This window comes from Hyla sarda, chromosome 8 (assembly GCF_029499605.1).
Source record: "Hyla sarda isolate aHylSar1 chromosome 8, aHylSar1.hap1, whole genome shotgun sequence".
In the NCBI taxonomy this organism is placed as follows: domain Eukaryota; kingdom Metazoa; phylum Chordata; class Amphibia; order Anura; family Hylidae; genus Hyla; species Hyla sarda.
The window spans coordinates 101966687-101988846 of record NC_079196.1 but is presented as its reverse complement, the minus strand read 5'-3'; the positions used below and the strand labels follow the sequence as shown (position 1 = coordinate 101988846).

Below are 22160 nucleotides of genomic sequence, written 5' to 3'. Positions count from 1 at the left end.
GTCTGATGCAAATGGGTACTGCCAAGTCCCAACAGACCCCATTCACTTGCATGAATTTTCTCCTCTAAACTTGATGAAATTGCTGGCTGAGCGCCACATAACAGAGCCTGGTAGCAGTGTGAACGAGCCCCTTATACATAAAACATATGAACATTATTTAAACAAATTAAAACATGTTTATGTGTTTGTGAATCAGGCACTGACACATGAATAGTAAAATTATCAACTATGGGTCAGACACTACTAGTTTACTACTTTACATTACTATAGACTTTAGGAGCTACGTAGACAACTCAGATTTTTATTTCTTTCTTCTAAAGGCAGATAATAATACTGATAGTGTGCATCACTATTAGGGTAGGTTTACATGTATAAATAAATATCTAAACACAGGATATAAACCACAGGATCAGCAGCATCTATAGCATGTGAGAACATACCCTTAGCTAACATTGTACCCATTCATTGCCGGATGTGTATTATAGTCTGTTTTCCTAATGTTAACATCAATAGTAGGGAAAATATGAAAAATTATAGACAAATTCACACCAAAAAAAAAAAAATGCTTATGGTCATCACAGTAAAGTGATATAAACATACAAGCATCTATTTATTCACATGGTATTATATTTAAACAACGAGGGCACCTGATCAACACTTCACATGAATTAAACATCTGATGTCTTGTTTTAATCAATAATAAAGTGATCAAGCATCAATCCATCAATGTATATGACTACCTGAAAATCTGATGACTGCCCTCTGGCTAAAAAGGTCAATGACATTAACATCCAAGTTATACAGACGCATCTAACAATACAATCATGTAACAAAAACCTTCTCACATCACATTCAGGGCACCATTGATTACCACTTTACACAGCATACAAAATAAGCACTGGGATCTCCCCTCCTCTGCTGTACACAGTATTTGCCACACCAGCACATTACAATGACCAAAATATTAATATAAGTGGGCAAAAATTGATATTTTAATTTACTATGTATACAAGGGTTGTGAAATTATTGTAATTTTTCCAGATAGACCTGTGTTCCATAAACCGAAGTGCTTTTACTACATGGCTCCTGAGATCCCAGTCTTCAGCTAAGGATTATATATCATAATAACCAGCATAGAGCTGGGCGGTATGACCAAAAATGTGTATCACGGTATTTTCTTTTTAAATTATGGCGGTTACACGGTATTTAATGGTATTTATAACCCCCTCCCCCCATCATCATGTGACCCATGGGCACTGCTTCTCTCCTCCGCCGCCCCCCCCCCCCCCCCCCCCCCGGTTTATCAGCACAGCGCTGCTCTGTCCCCCACATCGAGGGACTAATCATATGTGACCCACGAGCGCTGCTTCTCTCCCCCCCCCCCCCCCCGCCACAGTAATTAATAGCTGCTGCGCTGTACTGTACTATCCTGTGCCCGGACTGAAAGAATAAACAAAATATAATTTAACTCCCCTTCCAGCAATGCGAGCCTCATGCTGCTTCCTGGGGATGGGAACGTCACAGAGCCGTCAGCCTATCACCGGCCTCAGCGATGTCCTGCCTCGGGCAGTGATAGGCTGAGCGCACTGTCATGTAAGGAGCCGCCCGGCTTCTTACATGACAGTGCGCTCAGCCTATCACCAGCCGAGGCAGGACATCGCTGAGGCCGGTGATAGGCTGACGGCTCTGTGACGTTCCCATCCCCAGGAAGCAGCAAGAGCAGCGCAGGGACCGTAGGAAGGTGAGTAAAAGTTTCTTTCTGAAGCCCGGGCACAGGATAGTACAGTACAGCGCAGCGGCTGATAATTATTTGGGGGTGGGGGGGAAGAGAAGCAGAACAGCACCTGCAGGTCACACAAGATTAGTTGCCAGATGTGGTGACAGCGTGTTGCGGCTGATAATTCATTAATTCAAGGGGGGGAGGGGCTCAACCGGTATTGCGGTATAGGAAAAATGAATATTGCGCAGGAAAAAAAATTCGCTATTCGGTATGAACCGGTATACCGCCGAGCACTAAACCAGCAATGTACAATATATTGTCAAGTTTAGAGGCAACTACATATGCACATGACCATAGGCAGGGATGTGGAAATCCTATCGCCCCACACCCGGGACATGTAGTTCCGGGCGCTGGGCAGGTGAATTTTTCATATTTTCTAGGCAGCGACTTCCCCCCCCCCCTTTTTTTTTTTCCTCCATAATGCCGGTGTGAGGTGCAGGAGCGGATGCAGAGTGTTGCATGGGTGTATGGAGCGGGTTCCTGAGCACGCTCCATACTCGGCAGCTCTCGGCTGATTTCAGTAGCCGGGGGCCGCCGCTAATAGCCCGGCATGTGGCGATCGCCGTGGCCGGCTATTAACTCTTTAGATTACCGCTGGCAACTTTGTCTAAAGGGATCTTTTAACCATCCCTGGCGGTCAAGTGGGGTGGATGCCCCCGCAGCGCGATTGCGGTGGGCAATCCCCTGTGGAGGTAGCCGGAGGGCTTACCTCTGTATCCGTGGCTGCCCCCCATAGATCTGCATTTGATTGAGCCTGCCTTGAACAGGTTCAATCAAATGAACACAGATCAAATGGAGTTCAATAGAACTGCATTGATGTATGAGGAATTTAAATGATTCCTCCTAAAAAAGAAGTGTATAAAAAAAAAAAAAGTTTAATAAAAGTTTTAAAACACCCATTAACCCCTTCCATATTAGAGGTACGTTCACACTGGCAGATTTATTTGCAGGTTTCCCGCTGCATATTTGAAAGGGGGCGGGCTCTTCTCTGCTGTCCACAGCTGAATTTCCGCTGCGGAAAATCTGCCGCAGACCTATCTGACTTCAATGGGGCTTGCGGCGGATTTTCCACAGCGTAAATTCCGCCTCGGAAAATCTGCTGCGGACAGCTGAGAAGAGTCTGCCCCCTTTCAAATACACAGCAGGAAACCCGCAAATAAATCTGCCCGTGTGAACGTACCCTAAAAGTTCATATCACCCCCTTTTCCATATAAAAATATGTAAACATAATAAAAATAAACATATTTGGTATTGGTGCGTGCATAATTTACTGAGCCATAAAAAAAATAACATTTTATATCCCGTACGGTAAATGGCGTTAACATTAAAAAAAATACCAAATCACAGAATTGCTTTTTTATGTTTATAACATCATATCCCAGAAAAAATTAAGTAAAAAAGTGTTAAAAAAGTCTGATCAATGCCAAAATGGTACCGATACAAACAGCAAATTACGGCCCAAAAAATAAGCCCTTATACAGCCCAGTATACGGAAAAAGAAAAATATTATAGGGGTCAGGGATTTTCTTTAATTATTATTAAAACGTGACGGAAACTAAAATTTGGTACTGGTGTAATCAGACCAACGTAAATTATCAAAATAATATGTAATTTTGACCACAAGGTGAATGGCGAAAAAAGAAAACCTCAAAATTTGCATTTTTTTTTCAATTTCACCTCACAAATAATTTTTTTGTTTCAGTTATGAAAAATGAAAAGATGTCATTACAAAGTATACTTCCCCACAAAAAACAAGCCTCATATGGGTCTGTAGATGGAAAAATAAGTGTTATGGCTATTATAGGACGCAGAGGAAAAAACGAAAGTGCGGAAAGTGCGGAACCCTATTTTCGTATTATTTTGGTTGAAATTATTTTATCTATCAGGACAAGTGGATTTTCTTGAGGGACAAGTAGATTTTAGTAGTAGTTTTTTTTTTTATTTCCACACCCCTGATAGGCCATTGGCTGGTTGCAGCATCCTCTGCTGACTATACAGGTACGTCGTCAGGGCACTTTAGCCAGTGGCAATGCTGGACCGGGAGCAATGAGGATTTTTTATTTGCCCTCCTATTCCCTGTCAATCATGTTTTAAGGCTGCTTTCACACTATAAAAAACCATCTGTTAAAAGATCTGTTCTAAACGTCAGTTAGAAAAGCTTTAAAAAAGGATGTTAGACTTCAGTTACAAAATCCCATTAAAGGCTATGGGATTTTTTGATTATCCGTTATGACCTGTTATAGTCCGTCACGATTAACAGACGTTAGTTGTGACGGAAGAATTAACGGAACATGAACAAATTTTTCTTCCGTCACAAGAAACGGATAAATTAACGGCCGTTATTTTTAACATTGAAGCCTATGGCAAACAGGTGAGCCTTTATGTCATCCGTTTGCACCTGGTTTATAATATTTATTACTTCTGAGCATGCTCAGAAGAGGTGACATCAGCAGACTCCTGCAGTTTTGAGGGACTACTACTCCTCCCATCATGGAACAGACTTTTTTCCATGATGGGAGTAGCAATTCCCTGGCTGCGGCAGTCCGCAGACAGCTGGGGGGGGCTACATTAGTGTTTGTACTACAACCCCCATCATGGAACAGAGTCTGTTCCATGATGAGGGTTGTAGTACAGGGGCTGAGGGATTGATCACACTGGGTTTCACTTCTGAGACCCGATGCGATCCGAAGTTATTAAGCAGAGGAGTGGGCGGCAAGCTCCGCAACCCTGCGATGTAACGTGTGTTTTAACTTTCATTTTTAAATTCCCCGTGGGGAGCCCTGAATGGCTGGTACTGAGGAGCCATTCAGGGTTCTCAGCTGGAGATTTAAGAATGAACATTGTGAGTAGCAGGGGGACATATCTATATTAAAAGCGCTGTGGGGAGCAAGATATATAGCGCTGTGGGGGGGGGGGGGGGAAGACATTTAGCCTATATATCTAGTCCCCCAGCGCATTTATAATATGCCCCCTGCAACCCATTAATAAAGATATGACCCCCGCCGGCGCATTTATACATATATACCCCCACCCCCCCCCCCCCCGCCGGTGCATTTATAAATATACCCCTGCCGGCGCATTAATAAATATATTCCCCCCCGCAGTGCATGTATAATGTGCCCCCCTGCAGCGCATGTATAATGTACCCTCCGCAGCGCATGTATAATATACCCTCGCAGCGCATCTATATACCTATGCCACTGCAGCGCTGTATGTGAAAAGCATTCTAGCAGCAGCAACGGCCGGCCCCATGCTGCTGATAGAAATACATTTCATACATAGCGCTGCGGCGGCATATGTATATAGATGCGTTTGGGGGGGGGGGGGCAGATAACGCTATATATCTGCCCCCCCAGATATATATACATATACCCCTGCAGCGCTATGAATGTAAAGTATTTAAATTAGCAGTGCACAGTATATAGATGCGCTGCGCTGCAAAGGGTTCATTATACATGGGCAGCGGGGGACACACTATACATGAGCCGGCTGGGGGTATATATTTATTAATGCATATGCAAAAAGATACAGCGGTCGGCACTATTTGTCTTGTGTTTGAAGCTTGGCTACTGTTGCGAGTTCATTATTTAGGATACAAAGGAAGCTTGCGGAAGTGCTCGATCTCATAGCTGCAACACGAGCGACAGTACCGTTTCACACCGGTATGGTGTTTCTTCAGGAGTCTGAAGAAACACCATACCAGTGTGAAACGGTACTGTCGCTCATGTCTTAGCCGGCGTCCGAACAGATCCATGTAGGCGCTGTTTTACTGCACCCTACAATAAAGTACAAGCACCAGAAGCGGTGAGTGAACTCTCTTCATTTCCTTTACCTCTATTGCCTACACATATATTTATTAATGCGCCGGCGGGAGGGGGGGGGTGAAGGATATATATATATATATATATATATATATATATATATATATATATATGCGCCGGCGGGGAGGAATATATTTATAAATGCGTCGGCGGGGGTTATATATTTATAAATACACCGGCGGGGGGAGGGGTATATATGTATAAATGCGCCGGCGGGGGTCATATCTTTATTAATGCGCTGCAGGGGGCATATTATAAATGCGCTGGGGGGCTGGATATATAGGCTATACGTCTTCCCCCCCCCCTGCACCGCTATATATCTTGCCCCCCACAGCGCTTTTAATATAGATATGGCCCCCTGCTACTCACAATGTTCATTTTTAAATCTCCCGCTGAGAACCCTGAATGGCTCCTCAGTACCGGCCATTCAGGGCTCCCCGCGGGGGATTCAAAAATTAAAGTTAAAACACACTGATACATCGCAGGATTGCGGAGCTTGCCGTCTGCTCCCCTGCTTAATAACTTCTGATCGCATCGGGTCTCAGAAGTGAAACCTGGTGCAATCAATCCCTCAGCCCCTGTACTACAACCCCCATCATGGAACAGACTGTTCCATGATGGGGGTAGTAGTACAAACACTAATGTAGCCTCCCCAGCTGTCTGCATACTCCCTCAGTCAGTGAATTACTACTCCCATCATGGAAACAAGTCTGTTCCATAATGGGAGTAGTAGTAGTCCCGGCTGTGGGAGTCTGTAGGCAGAGGTGTACGGCCAAACATGAGGGATAACAGGTCTTAACGGATAAATATTTATTCAGCCGTTAGCACCCGTTATTTCATCCGTTATTATACATCCGTTTTTACACAGAAAACGGACGTGTAATAACAGATGAATGCTCATAGTGTGAAAGGAGCCTAATCCAGTGGTCTCAAACTGTAGCCCTCCAAAACTTCAACTCCCAGCATAAATCTCCACCTTTGTCTGTAAATAGCCATAACAATATGTTTAATTCAAGGGCATGGACTATCCAGCTTCCAACATTAGTCCAGCCCTAATAATCTTACTATGTTATTACCATTGCCTATGCGAACATATAGATGACTAGCTGAGTACCCGGTGTTGCCCGGTTTTTCCTTCCTAATCCTTGTTGTGGAGGAAAATCAACAGAGGAAACTTGACTTCATATGCCGTCCTTATATATTGTTGTCATATTGTTGTCACCATTTCCCGATCTCATATATTGTTGTCCTATCCCAACCTTCTATCCCGACCCATAATATGTGTACCATGTATTATTGAAATATCTCCAGCCGTACGGAAGTTATGGGGGAAGATACCTTTCCCATTGATTTGCATGGGACTTTAAACAAAAACCTGACCCTCGCAAATGGTGGTAGTTAAGGGTTAAATTAACTATCCTATATTGTAAGTGGACATATAAGTAACATGTGACCAAGTATTATCGAAATATCTCCAGCCGTTTGGAAGTTATGCAGTAACATATTTCCAAGAAGCAATCTGATTGGTTGTTATGGACAACTCAGTAACTTTTCCCCATGACAGGTTTTGATAAATCTCCCCCATTGAGTTATAGATAGATAGATAGATAGATAGGATGTGGTGATGGCCTTTAGTGAGCCAAAGTCACTCCCACTTAGTCCTGTCTGAGCATCCATGTCACCCATTCATGGAAATGTGTGCCATGTAACACTACCTTCCCCCTGCAGTGTCCACACAAAGCTTCCAGCTGATTGTTGGGGCTTAGAGAGGCAAGCCCCTAACTTGATATTAAGTGATAACCTTTTTGATTTATTGGGATCCAATGCAGATTTTTCGAGCAGCTTGTGAATGCCCCATTACCAGGCAGTGGGCATTGCGGAGTGATACTTTATTAGCCATGAAGTGCCTGTCAATGGGGATGATAAGAGTCAATCACAACAATTGTCACCATATCACTGGAATGACTGGTGACATCAATGGCTCTATGATCAAGGCTAACGCTGAAACGTGTCAGATCTTTTTAGGTTTGTGAAAATGCTTTCATTTTGACACAATATAACAAGAATTACTTCTTGGAATCCAATACTGCTATTGGATTCCAAATTTCTAAATTTCCTGGATTGCCTTGACTGCCTAATCCCAGTCATTCGTGCAGATTGGATCCACTAAGAGAGTAAGAGCTGGTTTCTATCTATTTGATAGATCACTGGAATGGGTACAACAATGTAATACAGAAACTGTCATTTGGGGATCATTACAAGATTGTCATACATGGAGATACGTGGCTTATGAATGGGTAGATGAGTGGCATTACTCATGGTGCCCAGATGAATAATGACATCACGTTTACTGCACAGTCCAGTCTGCCATGTATGGTTTATGCCAAGTTTATAGCCACAGGTGTAACAATGAAGAGCCAGGGCACAGGTGTGGGCAGGATTTATGATGGCATGGACCCTGCAAACCCTCCACATAAAATAGGAAACATTGCATGAAGGTGAGTGTACACATATATTATATATGGCATCCTTTTATACTGGTGCACATAGTAACCCCCCCATAGAGATATATATATCCCCAGCTGAGGGTGACAATGGGGTCAGCAGTGAGGTAATGTGCAGCAGGCTGGGGGGGTATACCACATGTGTGCCCAGTGATGTCACCTCACGCGCCTGCACACCCCCGCTATGGGCACACAGTCAGCGCTATATGGGGTCCCCAGGGTCGTCGTGTGTATTCCACACACACCCCCACAGCTCTTCACCTTCTCCATCCCTCCAACCCCTCCGCATCCATCTATCTCCCACAGACCTGGATGTAGTTGTTCTCGCAGTAGTCTGCTACCCGTTCCAAATTGGTATAGCTGTCCAAAAGGGCCCGCCGGCCGCCGGGAATCTCCTCCTCCAGCAGCATCTGCAGCTCCGCCATGTTTGTCCTCAGCACATTCTTCTCCTAGCAGCCCCGCTACACTGCGGAGGGATCAGCTAGGAAAGACAAGCTCGGGGGCGCGCACAGTGCAAGCGAATGCAGGAGATGCGCGTGCCCGCCGAACACTCACGCAGCAAGGGGGCGTGCCCAGAATGTGCGCATCTACCAGCTCACGGGTGAGTAAGCCGAGAGTGCGCCTGCGCGGGTGAGCTGGGCTGAATTTATCAACGCGCGCTCCCCGGGTCCTTTGGTTCATCGTCGCTTCGTATACGGTCGCTTAGCAACAGAGGCACTGGAGAAAACTGGAGAAGGGAGGGCGAGCGGTCATGTGACCCGCGCTTTTTCGCTGGCGGTGACGTAATTTCTATGATGGTTTTGTGCTTGGTAGCCTTACCTCCTAATAGTTCACAGATGTTTCCTAGTTGTAGAAGGATGCAGATATCACACAGGTCACATGAGCAATGTTTACAGATGTTCAACTTTTGTGAGGTTTGATACTCATCACATTGGTAATACATTAACCACTTAAGGACCAAGCCCATTTTCACCTTAAAGGAGTTCTCTAAGCTAAAACCTTTAACCCCCGCTGTGCCCGGGCTGTAAAACTACCCATAATAAACTTTCACTTACCTGCCTACGATCCCCCGTTGTTCCGATATTGCCGTCCTGTTCTCCGGTCCCGGTCTCTTCCACTTCCTGCAGGTCGGTGACTTCACTCTGCGCTCAGCCTATCAGCGGCCGCAGCAATGTCCCGTCGCGGCCGCTGATAGGCTGAGTGAAGTCAACGACCCGCAGGAAGCTGACAGGGACCGGAGCACAGGTGGCGATATCGGAACAACGGGGGATCATAGGCAGGTAAGTGAAAGTTTATTATGTATAGTTTTACAGCCCGGGCACAGCGCGGGATAAAAGATTTCAGTTGGAGAACTCCTTTAAGGACCAGGACAAATTTTTTTTTGCATTTTTGTTTTTTCCTCCTCGCCTTCTAAAATCCGTAACTCTTTCATATTTCCATCTACAGACCCATATAAGGGCTTGTTTTTTGCGTGACCAATTATACTTTGTAATGAAACCTCTCATTTTACCATAAGATGCACGGCGAACCCTTCCCCCCCCCCCCCCCAAAAAAATATTTTTATAGGGAGGAAATTTTAATGAATACCACAATTTTGCACATTTTTGAGGGTTTTGTTTTCACACTGTACACTTTATGGTAGAAATTACATGTGTTCTATATTCTGTGGGTCATTACGATTAAAATGATACCCATGGCTAGATACTTTTATATTTTTGTACCGCTTAAAAAAAATCTAAAACTTTTTGTACAAAATCAGTAATCTAAAATCGCCCTATTTTGACCAACTATAACTATTTTTCCATATATAGGGCGGTATGATGGCTAATTTTTTGTGCCGTCATCTGTACTTTTTATTGATATCACATTTGCATATATAAAACTTTTGATCATATTTTATAAAAAATTTTTTAAATAAAATGTGAAAAAAAGCAGCATTTTTGGACTTTTTTTATCTTTTACGTTTACGCCATTCACCGTACGGGATCATTAACATTATATTTTGATAGTTCGGACATTTACGCACGCGGCATAAAAAATTGGGAAAAATTGACAATTTAAATTTTTATTGGTGGGGAGGGGATTTTTCACTTTTTTTTACTTTTTTTTTTACATTTTTCAACTTTTTGTTTAAATTTTTTAGGGGACTATCTATAGCAATCATTTGATTGCTAATACTGTTCAGTGCTATGCATAGGACATAGCACCGATCAGTATTATCGGTCATTTTCTGCTCTGGTCTGCTCGATCTCAGACCAGAGCAGAAGACCCCGGGAGACAGCCGGAGCCAGGTGAGGGGACCTCCGTCCGCCATGCTGGATGATCGGATCGTTGGATCTGTATTGATCACAGCATCTGAGGGGTTAATGGCGGACATCCGCGCAATTGCGGATGTCCGCCATTATGGGAGGGACTGCTCCGATGCTTGCGGTCATACACTGGAAAACAGGAGAAGTTCTTCGATGGGGTCCGCATTTCAACAGCCACTGTATTCATCTACGTTTGTCTAAGTTGGAACCATCATCTTCTTGTCCTCTGTCCGGTTTGCCTTCGTTCCTCCAGGACTTTGCTGATGTCTTCAGTGAAAAGCAAGCTGAAGTGTTACCACCACATTGTCCCTACGATTGTCCTATTGACGTTCTGCCTGGCACCACTCCAATTTACCCTTTGTCAGTCCCTGAAACTCTGGCCATGTCTAATTGTATACAGGAGAAACTTGTGAAGGGGTTCATCAGGAAGCCCTCTTCCCCTGCCGGAGCCAGGTTCTTCTTTGTGGAAAAAAAAGACAGGTCTTTGCGACCATGCATTGACTACCCAGGCTTGAATAAAATACAGTAAAGAAACGCTACCCACTTCCTTTAATCTCAGAGTTATTTGATCATCTGCAAGGTGCCAGGGTTTTCTCTAAACTAGACCTTTGTGGAACCTATAATTTAATTCGTATACCTGAAGGGGAAAAATGGAAGACTGCATTTAATATTCGTGACGGACATTTCGACTATCTTGTGATGCCATTCGAACTCTGTAATGCTCCTGCAGTTTTCCAGGAGTTTGTCAATGATATCTTCCGTGACCTCCTGTACTCCTGTGTCATTGTCAATTTGGATGACATACTCATCTACTCTCCCAATGTCCAGTCTCATTGCTCTCACCTCCGCTAAGTGTTACAGTGTCTCCGTCAAAATCATCTCTATGCTAAACTGGAGAAATGTACTTTTGAAAAGACTAGCCTCCCTTTTCTGGGCTACATTGTTACCAGTCAAGATCTTCAAATGGATCCCAACAAGTTATCCGCAGTACTGGACTGGCTACAATCTACTGGTTTGAAAGCGATTCAGCTCTTCCTCGGCTTTGCAATTTACTATCGGCAATTCTTTCAATTCATACAATTAAAGTCCACCTTCTCTTCTGCTCCTGTGTCATCAAGACCCGATCCAGGCAAGCCATTTATTCTGGAAGTGGATGCATCTTCAGTAGGTTCAGGTGCAGTTTTGACACAAAAATCCTCCAAAGGTAGAACTGTAACTTGCGTTTTTTTTTTTCTCTAAGACCTTCTCTTCTGCAAAGAGAAATTATACCATAAGAGATAGCGAACTCTTGGCTGTAAAGTTGGCCTTAGAAGAATGGCGTCATCTCTTGGAGGGCTCTTAACACCCAATTACTATTTAAACAGATCACAAGAACTTGCTCTATCTACAGACTGCTCATCGTCTCAACCCTCGTCAGGCTCGCTGGTCTTTGTTCTTCTCCAGATTTGACTTTTTATTCACTTCCGTCCAGCAGAGAAGAATCTTTGGGCGGATGCTCTATCTAGATCTTCCGGTGTACAAGACCAAGAATCCCATCCTCAACATATTATACCTCCTAATTGTCTCATTTCTGCAGCACCAGCAACTCTTCAGCACCTGCCTCCTGGAAAGACTTTTGTAACTTCCTGTCTCATACTTCGAGTCTTGAAATGGGGTCAATATTGTATTCGACCAGGGAGTTCAATTCGTCTCAAAATTCTGGAGGGCCCTCTACTCACATCTTCAAGTTAAATTACATTTTTCTTCAGCTTATCACCCCCAATCTAGTGGACAAGTCGAAAAGGTGAACCAAATCTTGGGAGACTACCTTCCCCATTTTGTTTCGGCTTGTCAGGATGATTGGACCGATTTACTCCCCGGGGCAGAGTTTTCTTACAACCATAGGGATTCCGAATCCACTGGGACTTCGCCTTTTCATGCAGTCTATGGACTTCATCCATGTCCACCCCTCCTCTTGTCCTCTCCTTCCAGTGTCCCTATGGCAGATGAACTAGTACAGAATTTCACCTCCATCTGGAAGAAGACTTGTCTCTCCCTCACGACCCATATGAAATCTCAAGCGGACAAGAAAAGGCGTTCTCCCGAATTCTCTGCTATAAACTGGGTCCTCGCTATTTGGGTCTTACAAGGTCTAGAAAAGTCTAAATCCAGTGACTTATTCTCTTCATCTGCCTTCCTCCCTCCGGATCCTGAATTATTTTCAGGTCTCCCTCTTGAAACCTGTCATCCATAACCGCTTCTCTAAAAAGGACATTTGTCCTTCTCCCATCTCAGGTACCCCCGATGTTTTTACTGTCAAAGAAATTCTGGACTCCAAACATATCAGAGGAAAATGTTTCTTCCTTGTAGATTGAGAAGGATTTGGACTGGAGGAAAGGTTTTGGGAGCCACAAGATAATATTCTCGACTGCGACATAATCCAGAAGGTCTTGTCCTCCAAAAAGAGGGGGAGACCAAAGGGGAGGGTACTGTTACACTCTGCGCTCCGGCCGCAAGCACTGGCCGTGAGCGCAGAGTTCCTGTGTCCCCGTCCCCGGCAGGGCTGGGATTTGCATAGCTGGATGCGAATCCCAGCCTGTCACTCACCATGCTCCGCTGCCGCCTCCTCCCCTGTATCTCGCTCCAGCGTGTGAGTCCCCGTCTCCTAGGATGCACGCGCGTCGGAGCTCTGAAATTTAAACGGCCAGTACGCCCATAATTACTGTTGCACCTGTCACTACATTATAAAGTTCCTGCACCTCCCCCACTTCCCTGCCGAATCTTCAGTGCCCCTAGCCTGAGATTAAGAGTTCCATATTGCCTGTTTGCCTTATCCGTGTATCCAGACCTTCCTGCTACGTTATAGACTTTGCATCTTTGCCGCCTGCCTTCACCTTCTGCTATGTCTGACTACGCTACTGTCTTATCCTTCGATGCCTCGCCTTGCCCAGCCACCTGTGTGGTTGAGCCGTGTCGGGGTTAGCGACCTGGGTATCGCTTGCTGCAGCAAGCCCATCCTGCCTTGCGGTGGGCACTGGTGAAAACCAGCAGCACCTTAGACTCTGCTCCCCGATATGGTCCGAGTCATCAGCCACACAGGTTAGAGGATCCACATCCAGCACCATCTAAAAGGAACTAAACCAAAAAGGGAGGAAAAAAAAATTAAGCTGACATAATGTCTCACCTAACTCCAAAAATGGGCTGGGCAAAATTATTGTCACCCTTTCAAAATTGTAGAAAAATAAGATTGTTTCAAGCATGTGATGCTCCTTTAACACCTTAACGACCATGGACGTGTATACACGTCCAGGCAGGATGCACGTTCCCGCACCAGGGTGGTTCTCGTGGGTGCTGCCCAGTACGCCCATGAGATCGCGGCCCGGACACTCCTATAACACAGCCGGGACCCTGCCACACTGCTAGGACCGAAGTAAACTTCGGTTCCGGCAGTTTAACCCTTAAACCCGAGGTCGGAAGTGACCATGGGCTGTAAGTGTTTTGACAAAGAGAGGGAGCTCCCTCTGTCACCCTGCAGTACCCCGCAGTGCGATCGCGGGGTGTTGTGTGTGATCCCGGCGGGCGGGGGCCTGCTGCACTGCCGGGACCGAAGAAAACTGTGTGTCCCGGTAGTGTAACCCTTACAGCCGTGGTTGGAAGCGACCACGAGCTGTAAGGAGTTTTGACCCCTCCCTCTGTCTCTCTCCTGTAGCACACCATAGCAATCGCTAGAGGCACGTCCTAATATGCTGCCTGCTAGTGTAAAACTAGCAGGCAGCATATAACTGCAATGCTTTGGAATGCTAAGTATTGCAAAGCATTAAAAAAAATAATATAACATCAATAAAAGTGTAAATAAATAAATAAAAAGTATTTAAAAAAATTTATTAAATAGATATAATGAAAAATAAAAATGCATAATGTGTAGGATCACACGCCGCACATCCGCAGCATATTACATGCTGCGGATGCCTGCCAGCAGTCACAATAATGAGCTCCCTGCTGCGGCTGGGTAGCTATGTGTGTCCACTCATAGCGGCGGATTTCCCGCCAGCAGTCATGAGCTGACACACTGAGCTACCCAGCTGCAGCAGTCATCTCGCCTTTGTGACTGCCGGTGGCATCCGCGGTTTGAAATATGCTGCAGATGCGCTCTATGTGACTCTACACTGCATCCCGTTCATACCGTTTCAGCAGTATGTTAAAGGTATCCGTCAGCATCATGTAAAAAAAAAGTGATGCTGACATATACTGTAGCAGCTCCATTCATTTCTGAATGAGACTGCTACAGTATACATTGGAATCCCTTTTTTACATGACAACGGACACCTGTAATGCAGAAATGCAGTATGAATGGGGACTATCACCCACTTTAACTGTCACAAGCAGCCGCATGGCACTGCTAGCCGACCAAGGACCGATCAGAGCGGTCCCTGGTCCAGCCAGTACACTTGTAGGGGTGCAGTATTGTTCTGACAGCTCCAATCCTTTGCAGGCATGGGGTGGGGTCTATAATTCATATAATGATGCCCTGAAAGCCAAATGGGGCTCCTCTCCTTCTTGGTCCTACCAGGCGGTCAGGCAACCAGATATGGCCTAATTGGGGGTACTGCCCAGCCCAGGACGAACAGTGTGATAAAATATGGGGCGCATTTCCTCCATTTCAAAAGCACCTTACTAAAATGATGTCCCACAAATAAAGAATTTGTGGGGAAAATAGCTATTTGCTATTTTTTTCCACTGACTTTGAAATAATTCTAGCCACACAATAACTCACTTTTGTCCTAGGTGAATACTTTAGGGGCGTAGTTTCGAAAATGGGGTCACTTCTGGGGGGTGCAGTATTGTTCTGACAGCTAGAATGCTCTGCAAGATGAAGTGCGGCATATAATTTGTATAATGATATCCTGAAAGCCAAATGGTGCTCCTCTCCTTTTGGGTCCCACCATGTGGCCATGCAACCAAATATGGCCTAAGTGGGGGTATTACCGAAAACGGGACAAACAGCATAAAAAAAATATGAGGCGCATTTTCTGTATGAAATGTACAAAAAATATGTCCCACAAATGATGCATTTGTGAAAAAAAAGAAAATTTTTATTTTTCCACTGACTTTGTAACTAGTGATGAGCGAAGTTACAGTGATTTGATTCGTCACAAACTTCTCGGCTTGGCTTCTCTGTCCAGAAAGCATAACTAATTTATGCAGGCTAAAGTCAGCAACTGCCGAGCCGAGAAGTTCTTGACAAATCGAATCACTGTAACTTCGCTCATCTCTATTTATAACCATTCCAGCCATATGAAAAGGACTCATAGTACTCACTTTTGGTCTAGGTGAATACTTTAGGTGTGTAGTTTCCAAAATGGGGTCACTTGTGGGGGTTCTGTATGGTTCTGGCAGCTAAAACCCTTTGCAGGCATGAAAGCCAAATGGCGTTCCTCTCCTTGTTCTTACCACGAGGCCAAGGAACCAAATATGCCCTAAGCGGGGTATTTCCAAACACGGGCCGAGCAGCTCAATAAAATATAGGGTGCATTTCTTTCAATATCAGAAGCGATGTACAAAAAATATGTCCCACAAATAATGCATTTGTGGAAAAAAAGCAAATTTCGAATTTTTAACACTAACTTTGTAATAATAACTGCCAAAAAACGATGGTATTAAAATGCTCACGGTACAGTTTTTAAAATGGGGGGTTTCCTATGTTCTATTACCTTCAAAATTCTGCAAATCTTGCATAGCACATAAAAAAAAAAGATGTACTTTTCAAAATTTCAAGTTAAAGGGGTTATCCACCATGAGGTGATTTTAGTACATTCCTGGCAGGCAGTAATGAACATGCTTAGAAAGGATCTGCAATTGTCTTGGGGCTAAATGGTTATGTTGTGAGATTACCATAATACTGTGGCTAGCTTTTTGTGAACTGGTATTTCCTGCTTGAGTTTTCTTTTTTTGACTACAAATCCCATAATTCCTTTTTCCTCCCTCCCACACATCAGCCACCCGACCCATTGAAACATAAATGAGCTGCCTCCATTCAAAAAGACCTGTGGTTTTCAATCAGGGTACCTACAGCTGTTGTATTAGTTGCAGATTGATCTCTCTCCCACCAAGTGATCGTTCCACCCATTGAAGCAGACAGGCTCCCTGTCATCAGCTGACTAGTGAGTTAGGTCTCGGCCGCATTGCAACCAGGGAAAAATCTGAGACAACAATCATTTTGTATGCTGTTAAAAATAAATATTGGAGTGAAAATCACAGAAGAATTGTGAGAAAACCGTCACACACAGGTACATAAGTTATATTATGAACTACGCTAACTTTACAGCCCCTGTAGCATAGTCAAATAAAAAAAAATTCCTGGAATACCCCTTTAAATTGCTAGGATCCAAATTCATTTAAAATGTTAATTAAAAACAAAAGAAATGCTTTCAAAATAAAGTAGACAACTGAAAGTATAAGTTTCATAAACTATTTGATCAGAAAGTATAAATATATGCAACCAATTAGTGTTAAAATAGCAAAAAATTTATTTTTTATTTTTTTATTTCATGATTTTTTGCATTGTAAAAAAAAAACTACAAATGATATCGGCTTACTTTTACAATGTACATGAAGGACAACTTGTGACAAAAAAAAAACTATGTCAAAATTATCGTGATTGGCAAAACGTTACCAAAGTTATTCTCTAATAAATTCAGACATCTCCAATTTGAAAAAGCAGGCCTAGTCTTTCAGGGGCGTACAGGTTTACTTGTATTGGTCCTTAAGGTGTTAAACTCACCTGGGGAAAGTAACAGGTTTGGGCAATATAAAAATCACACCTGAAAGCAGATAGAAAGGAGAAACGTTCACTTAGTCTTTGCATTGTGTGTCTGTGTGTGCCACACTAATCATGGACAACAGAAAGAGGAGAAGAGAACTATCTGAAGACTTGAGAACCAAAATTGGGGAAAAATATCAACAATCTCAAGGTTACAAGTCCATCTCCAGAGATTTAGATTTGTTCACAGTGTGCAACATTATCAAGAAGTTTGCAACCCATGGCAGTGTAGCTAATCTCCCTCGGCGTGGACGGAAGAGAAAAATTTATGAAAAGTGTCAATGCAGAATAGTCTGGATGGTGGATAAGCAGCCCCAAACAAGTTCCAAAGATATTCAAGCTGTCCTGCAGGCTCAGGGAGCATCAGTGTAAGTGTGAACTATCCGTTGACATTTAAATGAAATGAAATGCTATGGCAGGAGACCAAGGAAGACCCCACTGCTGACACAGAGACATAAAAAAAGCAAGACTATATTTTGCCAAAATGAACTTGAGTAAGCCAAAATCCTTTTGGGAAAGTGTCTTGTGGACAGATGAGACCAAGATAGAGCTTTTTGGTAAAGCACGTCATTCTACTGTTTACCTGAAATGGAATGAGGCCTACAAAGAAAAGAACACAGTACCTACAGTGAAATATAGTGGTGGTTCAATGATGTTTTGGGGTTGTTTTGCTGCCTCTGGCACTGGGTGCCTTGAATGTGTTCAAGGCATCATGAAATCTGAGGATTACCAACGGATTTTGGGTCGCACTATACAGACCAGTGTCAGAAAGCTGGGTTTGTGTCCGAGATCTTTGGTCTTCCAGCAGGACAGTGACCCCAAACATACCTCAAAAAGCACCAAAAATGGATGGCAGCAAAGTGCTGGAGAGTTCTGAGAGCAAAGTGCTGGAGAGTTCAAAGTGGCCAGCAATGAGTTCAGATCTAAATCCCATTGAACACCTGTGGAGAGATTTTAAAATTGCTGTTGGGAAAAGGCGCCCTTCCAATAAGAGAGACCTGGAGCAGTTTGCAAAGGAAGAGTGGTCCAACATTCCGACTGAGAGGTTGTAAAAAGCTTATTGATGGTTATAGGAAGCAACTGATTTCAGTTATTTTTTCCAAAGGGTGTGCAACCAAATATTAAGTTAAGGGTGCCAATAATGTTGTCCAGACCATTTTTGGAGTTTGGTGAGACATTATGTCCAATTTGCTTTTTTTTTCTTTCCTTTTTTGGTTTAGTTCCAATACACACAAATGGAATAAACATGTGCATAGCAAAACATGTGTTACTGCAATCCTTTTCTGTGAGAAATAATTCATTTTCAAGAAACATTTCAGGGGTGCCAACATTTACAGCCATGACTGTAGCTAGTGTATGTATATTTGTGTAAAGGTGTGTGTGTGTCTTGTGTATAAGTATGTGTGTATCTTGTGTATAGGTGTGTGTATCATGTGAATAGGTGTGTGTCTGTATCTTTTGTATGGGTGTGTGTCTGTGTATCTTGTGTATAGGTGTGTGTATATATGTGTAAAGGGGTGTGTGTCTTGTATATATGTGTGTGTGTATCTTATGTATAAGTGTGTGTGTATATCTTGTGTATAGGTGTGTGTGTGTGTGTGTGTATAGGTGTGTGTATCTTGTGTATAGGTGTGTGTATCTTGTGTATAGGTGTTTGTATTTTGTGTATAGGTGTGTGTATCTTGTGTATAGGTGTGTGTGTGAATCTTTTGTATAGGTGTGTGTGTGAATCTTTTGTATAGGTGTGTGTGTATCTTGTGTATAGGTGTGTGTGTATCCTGTGTATAGGTGTGTGTGTATCCTGTGCATAGGTGTGTGTGTGTGTATCTTGCGTATAGGTGTGTGTATATCTATATACACTGCTCAAAAAAGTAAAGGGAACACTAAGATAACACATCATATATCTGAATGAATGAACTAATTGTATGAAATACTTTTGTCTTTACATAGTTGAATGTGCTGATAAAAAATCACACAAAAATTATCAATGGAAATCAAATTTATCAACCCACTCAAAATCAATGTGGAAAACCACCCTACAGGCTTCTCCAACTTTGATGTAATGTCCTTTACCCCTTCCCGCAAAATCAGGTACATGTACATGGTGATTAGGGACGACTTTCCGCAACACCACATACATGTACCTGATGAGAATAAACTTTAAAGGGGTACTCCGCCCCTAGACATCTTATCCCCTATCCAAAGGATAGGGGATAAGATGTCAGATCGCCGGGGTCCCGCTGCTTGGGACCCCCGGGATCTCCGCTGCGGCACCGTGCTATCATTACTGCACAGAGCAAGTTCGCTCTGCACGTAATGACGGGCAATACAGGGGCCGGAGCATCGTTAAGTCACGGCTCCGCCCCTCGTGACTTCACGGCCCGCCCCCTCAATACAAGTCTATGGGAGGGGGCGTGGCAGTCATCACGCCCCCGCCATAGACTTGCATTAAGGGGGCAGGCCTTGATGTCACAAGGGGTGGAGCCATGACATCATGCTGCTCCGTCCCCTATATGGCCCGTCATTACGCACAGAGCGAGTTCGGTAATGATATGATAATGATAGCGATATGATGATGATAGGGATAATGATATGATAATGATAGCGCGGTGCCGCAGCGGCAATCCCTGGGGTCCCCAGCAGCAGGACCCTGGCGATCTGACATCTTATCCCCTATCCTTTGGATAAGGGATAAGATGTCTATGGGCGGAGTACCCCTTTAAACTTTATTGAGCTCGGCTGTCCTGCACAGCCGAGCCTCCCTGAAGGCAGCCAGGGACCAATTGCAGCAGTCCCAGGCCGGCAATCGCTGCTATTGGTCCATCAGTACAGACGGACCAATAGCTGGGATTTGGTGCGGGTCTCCTCCTTCCCCCTCTCCTCCATCGCTTCACTGAGTGAACTCCCATCCTGGGTTAAACCTGTAGACGGTACGGTCACTAAGACCGCAGCATTTATTAAGGGCAACAAAGGGATGGAGCTCCCTCTGTCACTGATCGGCACTCTGTAAAGTGAATGCAGAGCGCCAATGGTTGCCATGGCTACCAGAGGACTGACAGTGGCCCCCATTGTCATGGCAACATAAGTGATCAGCTCCTACTAGTTCCGGCAACAGTACGGGAGCGCTGCTACTTCAGGGTCTATATTTCTTATCTTTGACCTCTAAACATAGCGTTGGTTCTCAGGTGCCCCCAGTGGTCATGTAAGTAGTGATGTGACTATTGTCTGGATTGTATACATCAACATAGGGGTAAGCCTTGATGTACTTACTCACTGTTTACCCCCATTTTTTATTTTGTGTTTTCTGTGGGTCCCCTGGCTATAATTCATACTGAATGGGACTAACTACTACCCACTAGGGATGGAAACCATTACGCTAATGTGGAGAGGTTACTAAAAAAAAAAGGGGGTCCATTGACCTAACTATATTATATGCCATCTTGTGATTTATTATTTATTTTTTGTGGTTACACATAAGCAACTATAGTAAGATCTAGTTGCTGCTTTAACACAGGAGAATTACCCCTCTTTCATTCCCCTGAGGAAGCAGGTTAGGAGTGTGATTAAACACACAGGAACGGGGATGCGTCGAGAACGGGGATCTAGTACATGACCCTTATAGTTTAGTCATGTATACAGATAATTATATGTGTACCTATGGATTATTTCCGTGTATATTTTTGAGCTTATGAGTGACCTATATGTTTAAGTGAGAGTGCAATCGTGCCACTCTAAGCAATATGACTAAGTAGTACTGTCACAAGTACGAGTCAGTGAGACTACGTCCATGGTGGACTACGTTAATATTTGATTATTATTTATAGTTTTGGTATTCACATTATTAGAAAGTAGGTGGATTTTAAGTAAATATAGTAAAAGTTATGTTTTAAGCACCTTGTTTTTCATTTTGTAATACTATATTTATTATTTGAGCTCTAGGTGATGATATTTTGCTAATCAGGGTATCCGTGTAGCCCAGTCATTTATACACGTTATCTTGATCAGTCCCTACCTAAGGTAGGGACTGATCTATCCTATGCCTGTCAGTACTGACAGATATAGGCATAATTCAATGGAGTACAGATGTGTAAAATAGTAAAAAAAAAAAAAAAAAAAAAAGTGTGAAAAAAGTGGAAAAATAAAAAAAAAATTGAAAAAAAAATTAAAGAAAGAAAATGTGAAAAATAAAAGAAAAAATGTGAAAAAAATATAAAAAATTGTAAAATAAATTATGTGTGTACAATACACCCCCCAAAATAGTCCCCCCCAAACACATCAACATGTCCCGCAAAAAAAATAAAAATAAATTAGAGCTCACAGAATGCGGCAACTTACAAACATGATTTTTTATTATTTTTTTTTAGTTTCTATGCCATAAATGAACTAAAATATTTTAAAAAGTATATAAATTTGGTATCGCCATAATCGTATCAACCTGCAGTGTAACGTTAACGTGTCATTTATACCACATGACTTACGACCTAAAAAATAAAAAACAACCACAGAATCGATTTTTTTTATGGATAAAATGTACCCCAGAATAGTATCAATTAAAGCTTCAACTTGTCTACCAAAAATATTTTTGCACCCCAAGGCCCCTGAAATTTTATATGATGCCAACAAAATATCCTAAACTGAAAGGATGCCCCAGAATCCACACAGCACGCCTTCATGTCTGAGGCCTGTGTGAGAGACACGTAGCACACAAAGACCACATATGGGATATTTCTAAGTACATCAGAATTCGGGGAATAAATCTTGAGTTTTATTTCTTTGTCAACACCTATTGTGTTACAGAAAAAAATTGATTAACCCCTTAATGACGCAGGACGCGTTGTGCGGTATTAACCCTTTAGAAGCGGTGGTCAAAGCTGACCGCCGCTTCTAAAGTGAAGGTGGAACTGTCCCGGCTAGTCAGTCGGGCTGTTCGGGACCGCTGAGGTGAAA

The 22160-nt window shown here is 43.4% G+C and overlaps 2 protein-coding genes across 29 annotated transcripts in view; one reads left to right on the top strand and one right to left on the bottom strand.

Annotated features, from left to right (window-relative positions):
- Positions 1-8683, bottom strand: part of ABI2 (abl interactor 2) — a 196856-nt gene extending 188173 nt beyond the window's left edge. For all 28 annotated transcript variants that reach the window (XM_056533542.1, XM_056533545.1, XM_056533553.1 and 25 more), the window contains exon 1: positions 8414-8683. In XM_056533542.1, the coding sequence (XP_056389517.1) occupies positions 8414-8530 (117 nt within the window). In that variant the 5' untranslated portion in view covers positions 8531-8683. The remainder of the gene's footprint in view (positions 1-8413) is intronic.
- Positions 8597-22160, top strand: part of LOC130283890 (alpha-aspartyl dipeptidase-like) — a 287142-nt gene continuing 273578 nt past the window's right edge. Inside the window, exon 1 of the mRNA XM_056533576.1 lies at positions 8597-8706. The gene's annotated coding sequence lies outside the window, so the exon portion shown is untranslated. The remainder of the gene's footprint in view (positions 8707-22160) is intronic.